The sequence below is a fragment of the Numida meleagris genome, chromosome 1 (assembly GCF_002078875.1).
Source record: "Numida meleagris isolate 19003 breed g44 Domestic line chromosome 1, NumMel1.0, whole genome shotgun sequence".
Lineage (NCBI taxonomy): Eukaryota > Metazoa > Chordata > Aves > Galliformes > Numididae > Numida > Numida meleagris.
The window spans coordinates 103,303,425-103,318,745 of NC_034409.1; the positions used below are offsets into that span (position 1 = coordinate 103,303,425).

Below are 15,321 nucleotides of genomic sequence, written 5' to 3' on the forward strand. Positions count from 1 at the left end.
CCACCCCCCTCCAGGTATCCAAGCAGCCCTTGCTGCCAGCTCTTAATAATCAGCAATAGCTCACCCATGCATAAAGATACCAGCCCCATCCATCCTGCTTATTCACTTGTAGTTCAGCTGAAGTCTCTCACACGTGTGAAGGTTTGGAAGATCGAATCGTAACATTCAACGGAAACTCATGTATTTGAAGAAATATGCCTGAAGATTTCAGAAAGCCTGACTTTCCCTTTTTAAGATATATACAGTCATATGTACATATTCACAAATCTGTCCTATGAAAAGAGGGAGCTTATTACAGAAATTGTAGTTTGTCTCAGTTCATACAATTTAGAAAGCAAAACGAGAACAAATAAATGTAAATATCTACATACAGAGTACAACATAGCAACTATGGAATAGACAATGCTGTATGTGATCTCTCATCCCCATAACTCCTCCGTTCTTCCAAACTTGTAGATCAGAGTGCTGAAAGGAAAAAGGAAAAAAAAAAAAAATCAGGCCACATACAAAGTGGAAAAGGGCATTTTAAGAGCGAACATACAATCTTACACTGTTTACACCACAAAAACCAATGTCCTTCCAGCAATCTTAACTCTTACTCAAGTTAGCATCTATTTTTCTGGTTCTATTTCAGTTAATATACATTACTAAAACCATGAGATCCAGCTGAAGCAACTGCTCAGCAAAATAATAGTCAGGCTCGCAGTAAAATTCCTTTTATAAGGTTGGACACAATGTCATGAATAAAAAAAAGGAACAAAAAGGAACAAAACCAAACATTATTTCCTTCCTGTTCCTTGTACCTTTAATTTTTTTTTCTTACAAAGAAGGGCACGGTCATACTAAATCATAAGAAAATAACTAGTGAGGGAAATGGGAAATGTTACAACAATGAGAAGCAACGATAGGTAAAACAAACCTGACAGATGGACAATTAACTAGAGAAGAGAACTAGTAATACTAAGTTAAAAACTACTGGAAGTAACAATCAGAGATGAAGCACAAGTCTTGAAGGAAAGAGAGAGTTTAAGGAATATGGGTATTAGGAGACAGCACCGATGGAAGAGAGTTTCAATCAAAACAGAAGTTTGGGATATGGACATTGAGAAGAGCATTGGTGATTGACTCAGTTCTGGTCCAAGGAAGACAATCTACAGTGACAAGAATCTCATGTGTTACTGTTTAAACTAATTAGCGCCATAAAAACCAGACTCCAGAAGAAAATAAAAACCATGAATTAATTTGTCTCACAATTTATACCCAGAAAACAATTTTTCAAAGACTAAAGAGAAGAAATAAACCTGAAATGCGTTACACACAGAATGCAATACGAACTAGGGAAAAATGCTTTCAGAAACAACAACAACAAAAATTCAGAAATAAGTTGATCAAACTACTGAAATTAGACTGAAGACTTCAAGTGAGATGAAACTACTCTCAGAAGCCTACCTCCATCAGTATCCCACTTTAGTCACGCAAGACTACAGAACAGATTTAGGAACTGCTATTTTTCCACAAGAACATAACTGGTTTCCCAAACAAAGCCACAGAAGGGTCAGTCAATCAGGATCACTGCCAAGCATTTAACATGGTACTAGAAGCAAAACAGCACATTTACTTAGGTGGATAAGAACTTCCAAAAGAGGAAGTTCATAAAGTCAGAGAACGTTCTGGGAACTTTTCAGTGACCGATCTTGGAGCTTAGACTATCTAATGCTCTCGTTGTCATGCATTAATCTAATAAAATTCATAGTTTGCAGAATGCATATAAAAAGAATTAGTATAGATTCACATCATTTCAAATGTCATTATGTGCCTTATATGCAACTTAAGAGAAGTAAAACAAATAGATCTAATATTACAGAATGCACCACTATCCTCTTAGAAAAATTAGTTATCACTCTTCATAACTGAAAGTTCACCCAGCAGAAACAAACCTAGGCGTATCAGGTATCAGATAAGCTAGCCATTGTTATGAAATAGTTGAGAAAAAGGCAATAGGATGTCTCACCTATTGCTAGTAGGACAGATGCCAAAGTATTTGTTGTACAGAGGTGATATTGCCATTATCCATTACGTCATAGACACTGAATGTTTCACCCAGAATACTGTCATCACTTAGGCATCCATATTCTAAAGTGGTAAACTCAGTGAGACTAGAAACAACTGGACTAACAAGGCTGGACTGTTAGGTGGATGAAGAACTGGTTGGATGGCAGCAAAAGAGAAGTGGCCAGCAAGGAGAGGGAGGTGATGGTCCCCCTCTACCCTGTGCTTGTGAGGTCCCGTCTGGAGTACCACGTCCAAGCCTGGAGTCCCCAGTACAGGAATAAGCAGAGCTGTAGGAGAGGGTCTAGAGGAGGACCATGAAGATGATCAGAGGGCTGGAGCACCTCTCCTGTAAAGAAAGGTTGAGGGAGTTGGGCTTGTTTAGCTTGGAAATGAGAAGGTTCCAGGGAGACTTGAAGGGAGCTTACGAGCTGGAGGGGAGACTGACTTTTTACATGGTCTGATAGTGATAGGACAAAGGGGAATGGCTTTAAGTTAAAAGATGGGAGATTTCGATTAGATGTTAGGAAGAAATTCTTTTTACTTAGAGGGTGCTGAGGCACTGGAACAAGTTGGCCAGAGAAGCTGTGGTGCCTCATCCCTGGAGGTGCTTGAGGCCAGGCTGGACGGGATGCTGGGCAGCCTGAGCTGATGGGGGGCAGCCCTGCCCATGGCAGGGGGGTTGGAATCAGATGATCCTTGAGTCTTCTCTAACCTAAGCCATTCTATGACTTTATGAACAAGAATATGAAGGCAATGAAGAGCCTCTCTGAACAGCACTCTATCTCTGAGAAGAAGTACGTCAAAAGCACTGCTCCTAAGCACTGGAACAAACAAGGCAGTAAGCAGTAGCAAAGTAAGAAAAATAATAATTCAATCTGTTTATAAAATGATTGATATCAGTTCTCTGTAGAGTGGCCGTTTACACTGTGACCCAAGGGATCTCTGTCTTACATGCACCACTCCTCAAGCAAAGGCCAGGGTGGGTAATGAATTGAAATATGGGGGTTCTGAGCTGTGAGCAGAGCTCCACAATGTGGAAAATCAACTCTGGTGTCAGCTTTGGTTAGAATTAACTTTCCAGAGGTATCTATGTGGATGGAAGCAGGTGCGTGCGATACTCCTTTAAAAGGAAGGAAATTAACCCAGGTGTCTTACCTGAAAAATATCAATGCATTCTGGAAAAACACTGCTAATCCAGGGTAAACATTAATGTCTGCAAAGTAAGTAAAAAAGGAAATACTAAGATTTTTTGTACAGAAAAGTGTATCTAAAACACTCATCACCAACAACAAAACTAGGTGGCATTGCTCTAGCAAGGACAAAGCACACTTCCACTCTTCTGGACTTTCTGCTTTTCAGCAAAAGTATTTCCTGTACCTGAAAATAAACTTCAATGCCAGAAGACAACCTATAATTTTTAAAACAATTTTAGATTTTAATTGAGAGTTTGGGTGTTTTGTTTGATTGCTTTTCGGTTTTGCTTTATTTGTTCTTAAAACAGTACTTGTTAGCAGTTCCTGAACTACAGTCACAGCTACCAGTATCTGTATTTTATATTGAATACTTGTTTATCTGGACTGTTTAAAATGTGGTTGTTCCTAACTTCAAGTTCATCAAGCAGTGCTCAAATCCATACAGTAAGGGATTGTGAAGGGTTCAACAGATCAGATTTTCACATTCACAATTTTTAGGAGAAAAACGCTCATAAGCAAACCATCATATCACAAGATATATACCAAGCTGAAGCAGAATGCTTCACATCAGACTTGATACTTCCAGAAAGCAGCAAAGCCCAGTTCTAAAACTAATCAAGAAAGAAACTTACTCTGTGTAACATATGCTCCAAAAAGAATCCACATTGAAGCAATTAGTGAACCAAACATCAGCATAAAGCCTATGAAGAGCCAGACACGAGCACCTGCAGGAAATATTAAAACCTCTGAGAACCACATCGTGTACTATTCATAGTGACATATGATCAGACACTTCTATCATGGAAGGTTCAAATGGAAAGGGTTAAACCCTGTATAAATGGTAAGATCATCCAAAAATTGTCTTCTTTAATAAAGCAGATAGGAGCTGGATAATTGCAAACAGTTAGCAGAAATTTCTCCTCACCTGAAGGGAATGCCTGTAACGTCGTTTAACATTACATGGAGTGCACTACTTAAGAGGTACACTGCCAAAGCTCTGGTTTTTCTGAGGTAAGAGTGGCATTCCAATAAGGTACATAAAACAAACCCTTCCTGTGTTTACTTCAGAAAGATATGTTCAGATAGGTGAAATCTCCTGATTTACTCAGTGACCCAAGAGGTCTCTTTCTCTTACATGCCATCCTCCTCAAGTAAAGGTCAGGGTAGATAATTAATTGAAATGCTGGAGATCCTGCACTGTGAGACACTGCCTGCTCAAAAAGGAGGCTGATGCCATCGTAAGCAACCAACCTGCTCACTCATGATAAAGGAAAAATCTTTACGTCCAAAAATTTACTCCAGCAGACTTGAGAATGAAACACAGGAAAGCAACATAGTCTCGTTCAAAAATGAGTAAATCCTACCAGATTTCCCATGAGGCAAATCACATGAAAACCGATGCTGGGAGCCACATGGGAAATAGCAAGGGAATTGTGAATGAAAGAAGAGAGAGGACAGGAGGCCTACAGACACTGCACAGTGGGTGACATACAGAGGAAACAATGTTTACAATGCACTCTGAAGTAACAGATTCATAAGGAACTCAGCTCCATCGCTTACTACGAGGCAGAAATGTATTTCTCTGAACAGCTATACAGGACAAGCAGAGAAAACTTTAGGTGTTCAAACTATAAAGAAATCAAGTTTTCCCAAGTTTGCCTTTTAACAATGACAGTACTTACCTCCAAGTGTTAATTTTGTAAAGAAATTAACAGAACCTTTGTCCTACTTCTTAGCTTCTGATTATTAGTTAACCACTGCATAAAAACAAACAAAAAGGATCCTTAAAATGTCAGTCTTTCAACCCAGCGTAATTTTAATTTACCTGTTCTTCCTAAGCATCCGTCACTGTAGCTGTCTCCTCTCACCTGTGCATTTGATACAGCATTTATCCTAGTAACAAAAAAGTGTGTACGTTTCAGATTAACAGAGAATCAATTAAAAATCCTAAAGTTTTTTGGTTTTGTTTTTTTAAGGTGTAAAAAATTCTGGAAAAATTACTGACATTCTGTACAGTCACACATTACTACATCTCCCTTAATGGAAGGACTCCAACTGGAGTTCAAGCAAACCCTATATTCCTGCTGAAGTTTTACTTAAATGTTTACATTAGCAGACCTGTAAGCTGAAAGATCAGAATCGCCTTTTTTTTTTAAATTGATTGAAACATTCCTGGTCATTTTTTGGCCATCTGTTTAAGTTTTTAGTAAATCTAAAGTCACTTTTCAGGAACAATAGCAGCCAGTAACGCCGTGGTCTCATGATTATAAGGTGCGTTCTGATGCCTCTCCTTTGCAATGAATAGCACAAATATTCAAGCGGGACATGTCCTGTAAGGAGGGGCAATTTATTTTCTTAAAACAAATTACGCTGCTGAGGAAGAAAAACAAACTTCAAAATACCAAATAAGAAGAAAGTTTTGAATGTCCAAAAGTATCCTTTTTTCTCTCCAATAAAAAACGATTTGCTTTTCAATAAAGCCTATTACTTCTCTCTCAAGCCTGTCACGTTTACATCTTCACCACAGATACAAGATTACTGATAAGTAATTTATAACAAAGTGATTCCAAATTCTACCATATGTATATGGCCTGGTAAAAACGGTGTTTAACAGCTCATATTTACTATATAAATAAAGAGCTCCCTTCTATATACACTTACATGAAAAAAGCTAGCGTTGAAAACACTCCACAGGTATGGAACGCGTGGTTCATTTGTTCTGGCTTAGGGTAAACTACCGCAGCATCTATCATTATCCACCAACCTGTGAAAAACTAGAAATAAATAACACCAGTACTATGAGGCAGGAAGGGCACAGAAGCAGACAGACAAAACATACCGAATGTTCACGTACATCATTTAATTTTCCTTTATCAAATATAGACAGAAAGTTACGAGCTTCAAGTCAGACTAAACGTTTGATAAGCGAGTTCTGCGTACACCTTAATGTGGATGTTTTCATAGAAGCCCTGGAGAATTGGTTCTGTTTCTATTCAAAATTATATCTCAGACTATGGGCGAGTTCTCTGTGCTGCTTTAAGAACAAGGATCCGAGATCCAAAACTCTGCTAGGAATTCCAATCTTTTTTTAATTAAGAGATAGCAGGACCAGTACGTTATTATTAGATAAAATGCAAATTTATGTGATCCATAAAGAAAGATGGCTACCAGTTATACTTGGAAAAAAAATCAAGAAATGTACTGGATCAAGGTGCAGTTAACAGCAAAACTCCCCAAAATTTTAAAAAATAACTGTTTGTTGTATTTCCAAATTGGTCAACACAGTTATGACTCAGCTCCTCTCAAAGAGGGGCAAACACTCACGTATTCATAACTTACCAATACACCTGCAACTATCGAAGCAATGGCATTTCTTCTTTCACTCCAGTCAATACACTCACATTCCGGCCACCGGAAGTTGTCCAAGAATCCTGCCATTTCCTCACAGATTAGATTGCCTTTCTTGTTTTGTACTTACACATGAATTCTTCCATTAACAGCAGTGTTCTAAGTACCTGAAACACAGCCAAAAATGTATTTAGCACAAAACAGTAGAAACCTCAAGATGTCTGACAAACTGTCACGAGCAGTCTTTAAAATGTGTATTTTTGCAGAAGCACTCCACTCACTCTATAGCTGCTCTATTGAGCTACATTAAATAGAGCAGCCTACCTCACAAACAGAATTACAATAGAAAATCAGCACACAAGCACTGCACTCAACACATCATATCTGAAACGTAAGTATATTGCCTATTTATTTGTAACGTGTACAAACACAAAAGCAGGAGCCAAAAAAGCAAAAAAATATTTCAACCTAAGTTTCACCATTGAGCCATAATCCTGTCATCAGAAGTCAATAAAAAGAGTAAGATGCATACAACAGGACTTCACACGCAGAGCAGAACCCGGCCTTTGAGCCTGACTAAGGAATCTTGGATAACAGATCCCAATCTCCAGTCTACACACAAAAAAGAGAATATAGCGTCTTTCTATCACAGTAGGAAAGAGATCACCTCAGTGGAACAACTAATACCAAGGGTAAGGGACGTCCTGCTTTGCAGACGGATGATCAGTCACAGATCTTTATACAGAGGAAGACAAAAGCAAAGTTCATCAGTGTTCCCGTGGCCCTTCCTTGTTTTGCACTCTCAAAATGGTTCCAAATGTACTTCATTTGTTCCTCTTCAGTCCCTGAAACTGTTATCTTCCTCACACAGTGATGGCTACTCTTCCTGCCAGAATCTTTCCCTCATACCCCCTTGGTCACCCACAACAGAATACAACTCATGGTTCCTGTCACCGTCTTCACTGTGGACTATACAGATCGTGCCCTGCAGTACAGCTGGCCACAAGCAGGAGCAAGCAATACACCATGTTTTTATGTTCCTCTACCGAACACAATGGAGCTTATGTCAAACCCACCAAATTTATTATCTTGCCTGCTAATACTCTCACAGAAGGAGTGGCTGAGGGAGCTGGGGTTGTTCAGTCTGGAGAAGAGGAGGTTCAGGGAAGACCTCATCACTCTCTGCAACCACCTGAGAGGAGGCTGTGGTGAGGTGGGGATCGGCCTCTTCTCCCAGGTAACACTGATAGGACAAGAAGGAACGGCCTCAAGTTGTGCCAGGGGAGGTTCAGGTTGAGTATTAGGACCAATTTCTTCTCGAAAAGAGCAGTGAGGCAGTGGCACAGGCTGCCCAGGGAGGTGGTGGAGTCACCGTCCCTGGAGGTGTTCAAGAGCCGTGTGGATGTGGCACTGAGGGACATGGTCAGTGGGCATGGTGAGGTGGGCTGACAGTTGGACTGGGTGATCTTAGAGGTCTTTTCCAGCCTTAATGATTCGATGATTCTGTATTTTTTGAAGACCTATTTTTTCAAATCTGTATTTACAGCAAAAAAATCCAAAAGAAACATACTATTAAAAAGTACTGATGTATTTAAAGGTGATAAATGGTTTGTTTTACCAGCCAATTTAATTAAACCAACTTCCAAATCAAAGAACAGCTGGCATTTAGTACATAGTACTAATATATGTATGTACACTGTACATACATGACATAGTAAGATCCCTTCCCTTCAACTCTACCAAGTCAGTCACGATAAATTTTACAGATAACAGGTGGTACAAACCTCTCCTAATTACCAAGCACCTTTAAGCACTAAGTTTAAAAACAAAACAGAGGCATTTTGCTCACTTGAAAAATCTGTGACAAAACCTCTGTTGTCTTGAATATCAACTGGAATCTTCACAACTGCATTAATGGCAAATGAGTGAAGGAAGGGAAACTAGTGCTACATTGTTTTTTTTTAAAATATTTTTTTAATATACATTCTAAGACACAGAGCAGCCTTCTGCAAATTTTACCAGAAATACTGGCTCACCAGTTTACACTTTGCTTTAACCTCATCTTTGTGCTGAGAAGAGAGGCACCTCGATGATGCGAAGAGATGAGATAAGCACTATCTGCTGGCAGTCTTTCAACAGCAAAGACTCGTAATTGACCGAACAGTTTTCCTGTTTTACTGGAATGGCAGATGTGGGGAAACACGGAGCAATGCATTTGCAACACAACACAGGCAAAAAGTTTGGAATTATTTCTACGTGTGTCTAATGCTAGAAACCAGCTTTGATTTCACAAAGAAAATCTAGTGCTAGAGCAGGCTGCTGGCATTAATGGGGATAAAGGAGCTAATGCCGCTGCCCTTTTTCCTAGTACAATGTACACATTAACTGATGCCATGTGGAATTCTGTAAAGGAGTCTTTCATACAATTACCTCAGAAGAGCCACACTTGAGAGTAAAAATAAACAAACATTTCTCTTCATATTTCTATAGGTCTGCATGTGTAGAGACTTCACAGCCACACAACCAAAGGTGGTTATGTGCTATCCCTTCCTGCATGATGGAGCGTTACTTCGCTCCATGCCTACCGCACAAACATTCCTGTCCGTGAGAGGACAACACTGTCCCCGACCAAGCAAGAACAAACTGGGACTGAAAAATAGAAGGGACAGTTATACCTGCTGCAGAAATAACACTCAGTAGGTGCCAGCATCGGGGTTAAAATATCTAGGATATCACTGAGGCAAATGAGGCAAAATGACAACATACCACACTAGGGCTGGAGCATAAATGTTTCTTCATCAAGTTAGATTCTCTGTCCCAAAGGGACTGGTTCCACATGAATAACATGTAAAAGCAGTGACAAGAAAGCACAAAATGTTGCAGAGGGAGAACTGTCTCAGGCTGCAATGCCACCAGGTTTCAAAGAACAGGGCCTCCTGTTTCCAAAGCAGAAAGCAAAGGACAGGCTAGAGGAAGAGCCATTGAAAGCCATGAAGAAAACTGTATTCCTTCTTTCTTCAAGGAAGAAGAAAGCACTTTCAACAAGCGGTCGGTTAGAATATGCTTTAAACCACATACTTGCAATACACAAAAGCTATTAGAAGATATTCGGCAGTCACTGCAAGGAACTTACAGCAACACTTCCACCCCGCTCTGTGCCAGTGGTCCGTGCTGGACCACTCTCCCATTTTTGTCACCACGTGCAGTTTCACTTTCAGTTTCCCACACGCAGTCCTGTATTGTCTGCCTTTCAGGTACGGCAGAAAGGACAGGAACTTTTGGATTACCAAGCCTACGGCTGTGCGGCCAAGACATGGGACGGGCAGCGGCCTCCCACGCCGCTCAGCACGACACCCGGCTCCAAGGCGCCGTGACCGTTCTGTTTCCCCACCGGGCTCAAGCCCCCCACAGCGGCGACCCAAGCCCTGACAGCGGCCGCTGCGCCGAGGGCGGCCTACGGACCTCCACCTCCCCGCCCCGAGCCAGGCCCGTGACTCCGCCAAAAGGTCACGGCCCCGGGGCGGGCAGAACGGCCGGGCTCCGGAGCACGAGAAGCACGGAGCCGCTGCGCGCTGCCCCGGCCGGGACGAACGGCGCCGGCCCGAGCTCACCCCGGCAGCGAGAGGGGACGGTGAGGAGACGCGGCGGGAAGCGGGAGCCGCCGAACGGGAGCCGCTGAGCGGAGCGCCGCAACGTAACGCACGAGCCGCCCCCGCCCCACGCGGCCCTCCCGCCCCACAGCCCATCACCCCCTACCGCGGCGCGAGCGGGAAACGGCGACCGCACGTACCCCCGTCCTGCGCGAGACTCTTCCGCCTGCCGGGGGGGAGGGCAGAAGCCCGGGCAGATCGGCGAGCGACGCGGTCCTCCGCCAATGGGAAGCCGGCACCGCACGTCACCAAAGGCCGGGCGAGGAAGGAGCGCCGCGATTGGACGAGGCCGCTGCCCACACGAGCGAAGCCCCGCCCCCTCTGTATCCCCGGGCGGGGGCGGCCCCGCCCTCTCCGGCTCTGCTCCCCTGTGCGCAGGGCTCGGCGCTCTTCGCGTCGCTTACTTCCCGTACTGACTTCTCTGCTGAAAGAGGCGGCACCGGCACCCTAGGCACAAACTTAAAAGCAACCCTCAGAACAAACTTCTCCTAAAATCTGCCTGGCACAACAGGGTGGACAGCCGGCTTTTAGAGAGATGAAGGCAAAACACAGCAGTTGCTGTGTTCATTGCAACTGAATTGCTCCATCCCACATCTAGTGCAAATAAAAATTTTAATTACCACTGTTGGGTTTTTTTTTAATCATCATTGTAATAATTGTGGAAAGAGTGGCTTTTCCACCTGGCAGCTTTACATGCTCCCAGCACAAGGCTGACTTTAAGTGCCGAGAATCAGGTCTCTTCTACTCCATTTAAAACCAAGTCGCTTTAAAAGGAACACAAAAGTCATTCCGTATGCTGACTCATCCATTACGGCAACTTCAGTATTTAAACTGCTGACACTCCTCTTCATGGTGAGCCAAAATGGATTCCATCCGAGCCGGACTTATTGGAATCTGGCTTCTATTTACGCTCGTGCAACAAATCCAACTTACAATTAATGCTTTTTGCATCGGTCACTGGATTCGTTTGAACAGCAATTCAGATCCAATTCCTGTGCAACGTAGTGAGAATTAAAATCTGATCTTTTTCAGGCTACTGTGCCAAAGGACATTTAAACAAGGAGGGATAAAGGTCAAACTAAAGGGCGCAGCCAGACTTTTACTTCCACTTTGTCCTTACAGTGTTTTACTTACGCATCAGTTTCATGTTACAAAGAGATAACAGCGCTGTAGAAACAATTAAATTATACACCGAGAAGTTAAGCGTGAATCTTGATTTAAGCAGAAGGAAAATGAGCTGAAATAGGGTGACTGAATTCACTTGTTCCTTAGCAGCATTCACAAAGAAGTCAATTAATTACCCTCAAGTGAACATCAGCCACCCCAGTTCCTCTCACCTGGTCTAACAGCCGGGTGGATTTTACATTTTCAGTGAATCTGAAATTTCTCTAACGCTACAGGCTGAGTTACAAAGTGCATTCAAAAACTTGACAAGGCAGGTGGTGAGCTAATACGATCCTATTTCAATGTAGGATTTAACCACTTCAGTAGAGAAGACTTCCACCCAAACCTTCTCACATCTTCCCTTTCATTTTCCTTTGCGTCTGAACCAGAAGCCTCTGTGTTTTCCACTGAAGCTTCGTAAGCCTTCTGTGCTCGGACGATTTCCTTGTCTGCACTGAAGTGCACCATCTGCCTGCTCAGAATAGGAACAACTAAATTGAAGCTGTCGATTCTTTTGTTTAATTTCCTGATATCTTCTCCGAATTGCTCACAGATGTGATCCCACTGCTTTTGCCTACGCGGCGTCATTGGCTCGCCGAGCTTCCTTCTGGATACCACTATACTCTTTCTTAATCGTTCGATCGTCTCCCGGATTTCCTTCTGCAGGAGGATCCACTCCGGCTGGTACCCGTTGTCGATGAGAATTCTGTTCAGGTTGTGCGTCATAGGATCGATATGCGGACAGTCGGAAAACTTCTGCAAAGGTTTTCCTTTCCCGCTGAGGTTGTCAAAATCTCCTTTTGCCATTGACTCCTGGATGAGGTCCTCGACCAACCGTTCAACTGCCTGAGTGATCTTCACCTTTTTGCTCTGTCTCACATCTTTGGCCCTCATAAGGTCTGCCGCAACATACTGGCTTTCGAGCTTCCGCGTTCGGTACGCCAACACTTGCTCACTAGCACGGTCTACTCTAAACTGCATGTACTGCTTTTCTCTTTGGCTTGGCGTTCCATAACCAACGCCTTCGAAACTCAAGTAGTGCCTGTGCTGTGGCGCGTTTGATTTGAGCCTGTCTTCCTCCTCCTCTTCCTTATTCTCACTTGATTTCTTTTTGTTCGCCACATCGTCAAGTACAACTCGGTACGCCTCTTCTACTTTCACAAATGCTGCCGAATCTGCTGTGGTGGAACCGCTGTCTGGATGGTATTTTTTGGCAAGACTTCGATACGAATTTCTGATATCATCGAGTGAACACCCTTCCTCAAGCTCGAGAATTTTGTAAGAGTCCTTGACATTCCTTTTAGGTTTGTAGCCCGACAACATTCTATTGCCGCAGATATAGGAAAACAGCTTCAGGCTTCTTGGAATCATCGCTTGAGGTACCATTAAATGATGTCCTATGGTGTTAGCCAGCATCGTATAAAACCAGTTTCTATTTCTTCAGATGCGGCTACATTATAAACAGTGACCTACAAACACATTAAAAAAAAAAATCATATTAAGTATGTTTACGTGAACTTACACAGTTTGTTCAGGTCTCATCTTGTTATATCATCTGAATCAAAGAAATCCCTACAAAAAATTCTGAACAGTATACAATGTTCTTTCTTCTGCAGACTAACAGTGAACTCTGAATTTCTTGTTAATTACTACCGAAGTAGTAGTATTACAATGTAAATGAAAATTAATTCACAATACAGCTTTCTCCTGCCATAGCAACACCAGCATAGGTCTGTTTTGCACATCTTGCTTCCCAAAAAGTCAAAGCTTTACTGTCTTTCTGCAAACTCAGTGCAACGTAAACTGGAAATATGCTTTCAAGTTGAGCAATAACTGCTGGAGCAAATATCTCCCCTTTCCTCTACACAGTTTCACTCAGCCATCAACTGGATTTTCTGTTCCCATATATGAATGCCTCAAGACCTACTACCGAGTACATTCGTAAAGGATTTCATTAAACTACTCTCTTGAGGTTTTTACAGTAATAAACTCAGTAGCATTCACTTAAACTACTGTATCCCAGCAGGGCTCCCACGTCCTAGTGGCCCATCTCCTCTATTTGTGCTATGTGAAGCTGTTTGGCTGGAGCTCAGAAAAGATCAGTAAGTAAACAAATACCTCATTCTGTCAGGAACCGCAGTGTTTCTGAACAATTCTGAGAAACACTTCTAGCAAACGACAATATAAGTCTTCAGATAAAAGTCAAAAGTAGAATGATTTACAAAGTGTATACAGAAATCAGCTAACTACTTGTTATTAATGAATGTTCTAAGAAAAATGCCACATCTACAGTCTGTGCTAAAAAGAGACTCCTTTTACAGATTCATCACTTATTGCAACAAATCCCCTACTAACTTCTTTGCCAAAGAAGAAACTAGACCAAACCAAGTTTAGTTTGAGTTAATTAATACTGCTTATATGTTCTGAGTATGACAGACTTTCTTTCCACGTCCTTTCCTCACTAACCCTTGTGAAAGGGGAAGGAAGGGAAAGGAGATGTGTACGACACTAGATGAAATACTGCATCTATCTTGAATGTTTCCAATTGGTTTTCTGTTTTTTATAATCACAGAATCATTAAGGTTGGAAAAGATCACTAAGATCACCTAGTCCAGCCACCAGCCCACCCCCACCGTAACCACTGACCACGTCCCTCAGTGCCACATCCACACGGCTCTTGAACACCTCCAGGAATGGTGACTCCACCACCTCCCTGGGCAGCCTGTGCCACTGCCTCACTGCTCCTTCTGAGTAGAAATTGTTCCTAATACTCAACCTGAACCTCCCCAGGCACAACTTGAGGCCATTCCCTCTCATCCTATCACTGTTACCTGGGAGAAGAGGCTGACCCCCATCTCGCCACAGCCTCCTTTCAGGTGGCAGTACAGAGTGATGAGGTCTCCCCTGAGCCTCCTCTTCTCCAGATGGAACAACCCCAGCTCCCTCAGCCACTCCCCATCAGACTTGTGCTCCAGACCCCACACAGCTTCATTGCCCTTCTCTGAACATGCTCCAGGGCCTCAATGTCTTTCTTGCAGTGAGGAGCCCAAAACTGAACACAGTCCTGGAGGTGCAGGCTCAGCAGTGCCAAGTACAGAGGGACGATCAGCTCCCTGGATTTGTTGCATAACATGCCATATAGATTACTGCTTTTTCTCCTACTAGGTGGTTGGTAAAGATAATTTTGTTCCCTTTGTTCATAAAACCAACATACCTACCACTTAAATGGAGTCATCAATGAATACACTCTTGAAATTCAACATCCTGATAGGAAGCTGAGTTTCTCCTAAATCCATGGATTTGATTTCAACGTTCTTATCCTTAAAAAACGGAGACTTACACCCCAGAGCCCGCTCCAACTACCCGGGGCTGGCTGCGGGGACAGGGCCGGGACGCCCACGCCGGGGTGAGGCCTAACCCCGCCGCTCCGGCTCCCAACGGCCGGCCCCCCACAGGTCGCGGGGACGCGCTGGCACTCACGAAGGGAGCCCCCCCACGCTTCAACGGGGGTTACGTAGGGCGGGAGAGACACCCCTCCGCGCGACGCCACCTCACCTGCTGCCCGCCGCCTCCCCGCTTCCCTCCCCTGCTCTCCCCTTCTCTCAAGGGCGACTCCCCTCCACCCGCCGGGGGGAGCCCGAGCGCCGCCGCCCGCTCTGCCGGGAGACACGTGACCTGGCGGCGCGCGACCGGTGGGGGCACACGCCGCTGGGGGCATGCGCGGTGTGGCTCGGCCGGCGGAAATATGGCGGCCGCAAGGGTGTGCGCTTCCGTTTTCGTGTGTATAGCAGTGGACTCACCTCCACCGTGCCCACTGACCGCGTCCCTCAGTGCCGCATCCACACGGCTCTTGAACAACACCTCCAGGGACGGTGACTCCACCACCTCCCTGGGCAGCCTGTGCCACTGCCTCA

At 43.6% G+C, this 15,321-nt stretch overlaps 2 protein-coding genes across 7 annotated transcripts; both read right to left on the bottom strand.

The window, feature by feature from the left end:
* TMEM50B (transmembrane protein 50B) lies at positions 382 to 10,510 on the bottom strand. Of its 4 annotated transcripts, none has more exons than XM_021404623.1 (7): positions 10,384 to 10,510; positions 6,585 to 6,760; positions 5,907 to 6,019; positions 5,071 to 5,138; positions 3,878 to 3,970; positions 3,208 to 3,265; positions 382 to 465 (listed from the first exon to the last, which is right to left on the bottom strand). In XM_021404623.1, exons 2-7 carry the CDS (start codon positions 6,681 to 6,683, stop codon positions 420 to 422), a joined length of 477 nt encoding a protein of 158 aa, XP_021260298.1. In that variant the 5' UTR covers positions 6,684 to 6,760; positions 10,384 to 10,510; the 3' UTR covers positions 382 to 419. The 4 variants fall into 4 exon arrangements, with proteins under 4 accessions (XP_021260298.1, XP_021260311.1, XP_021260307.1 ...); XM_021404636.1 differs by lacking the exon at positions 10,384 to 10,510 and adding an exon at positions 10,350 to 10,372; XM_021404632.1 differs by lacking the exon at positions 10,384 to 10,510 and adding an exon at positions 10,205 to 10,317.
* DNAJC28 (DnaJ heat shock protein family (Hsp40) member C28) lies at positions 10,839 to 15,111 on the bottom strand. Of its 3 annotated transcripts, none has more exons than XM_021404587.1 (2): positions 14,626 to 15,089; positions 10,839 to 12,876 (listed from the first exon to the last, which is right to left on the bottom strand). In XM_021404587.1, exon 2 carries the CDS (start codon positions 12,821 to 12,823, stop codon positions 11,702 to 11,704), a length of 1,122 nt encoding a protein of 373 aa, XP_021260262.1. In that variant the 5' UTR covers positions 12,824 to 12,876; positions 14,626 to 15,089; the 3' UTR covers positions 10,839 to 11,701. The 3 variants fall into 3 exon arrangements, with proteins under 3 accessions (XP_021260262.1, XP_021260248.1, XP_021260251.1); XM_021404573.1 differs by having other exon boundaries at positions 11,311 to 12,876; positions 14,963 to 15,111; XM_021404576.1 differs by having other exon boundaries at positions 11,311 to 12,876; positions 14,622 to 15,089.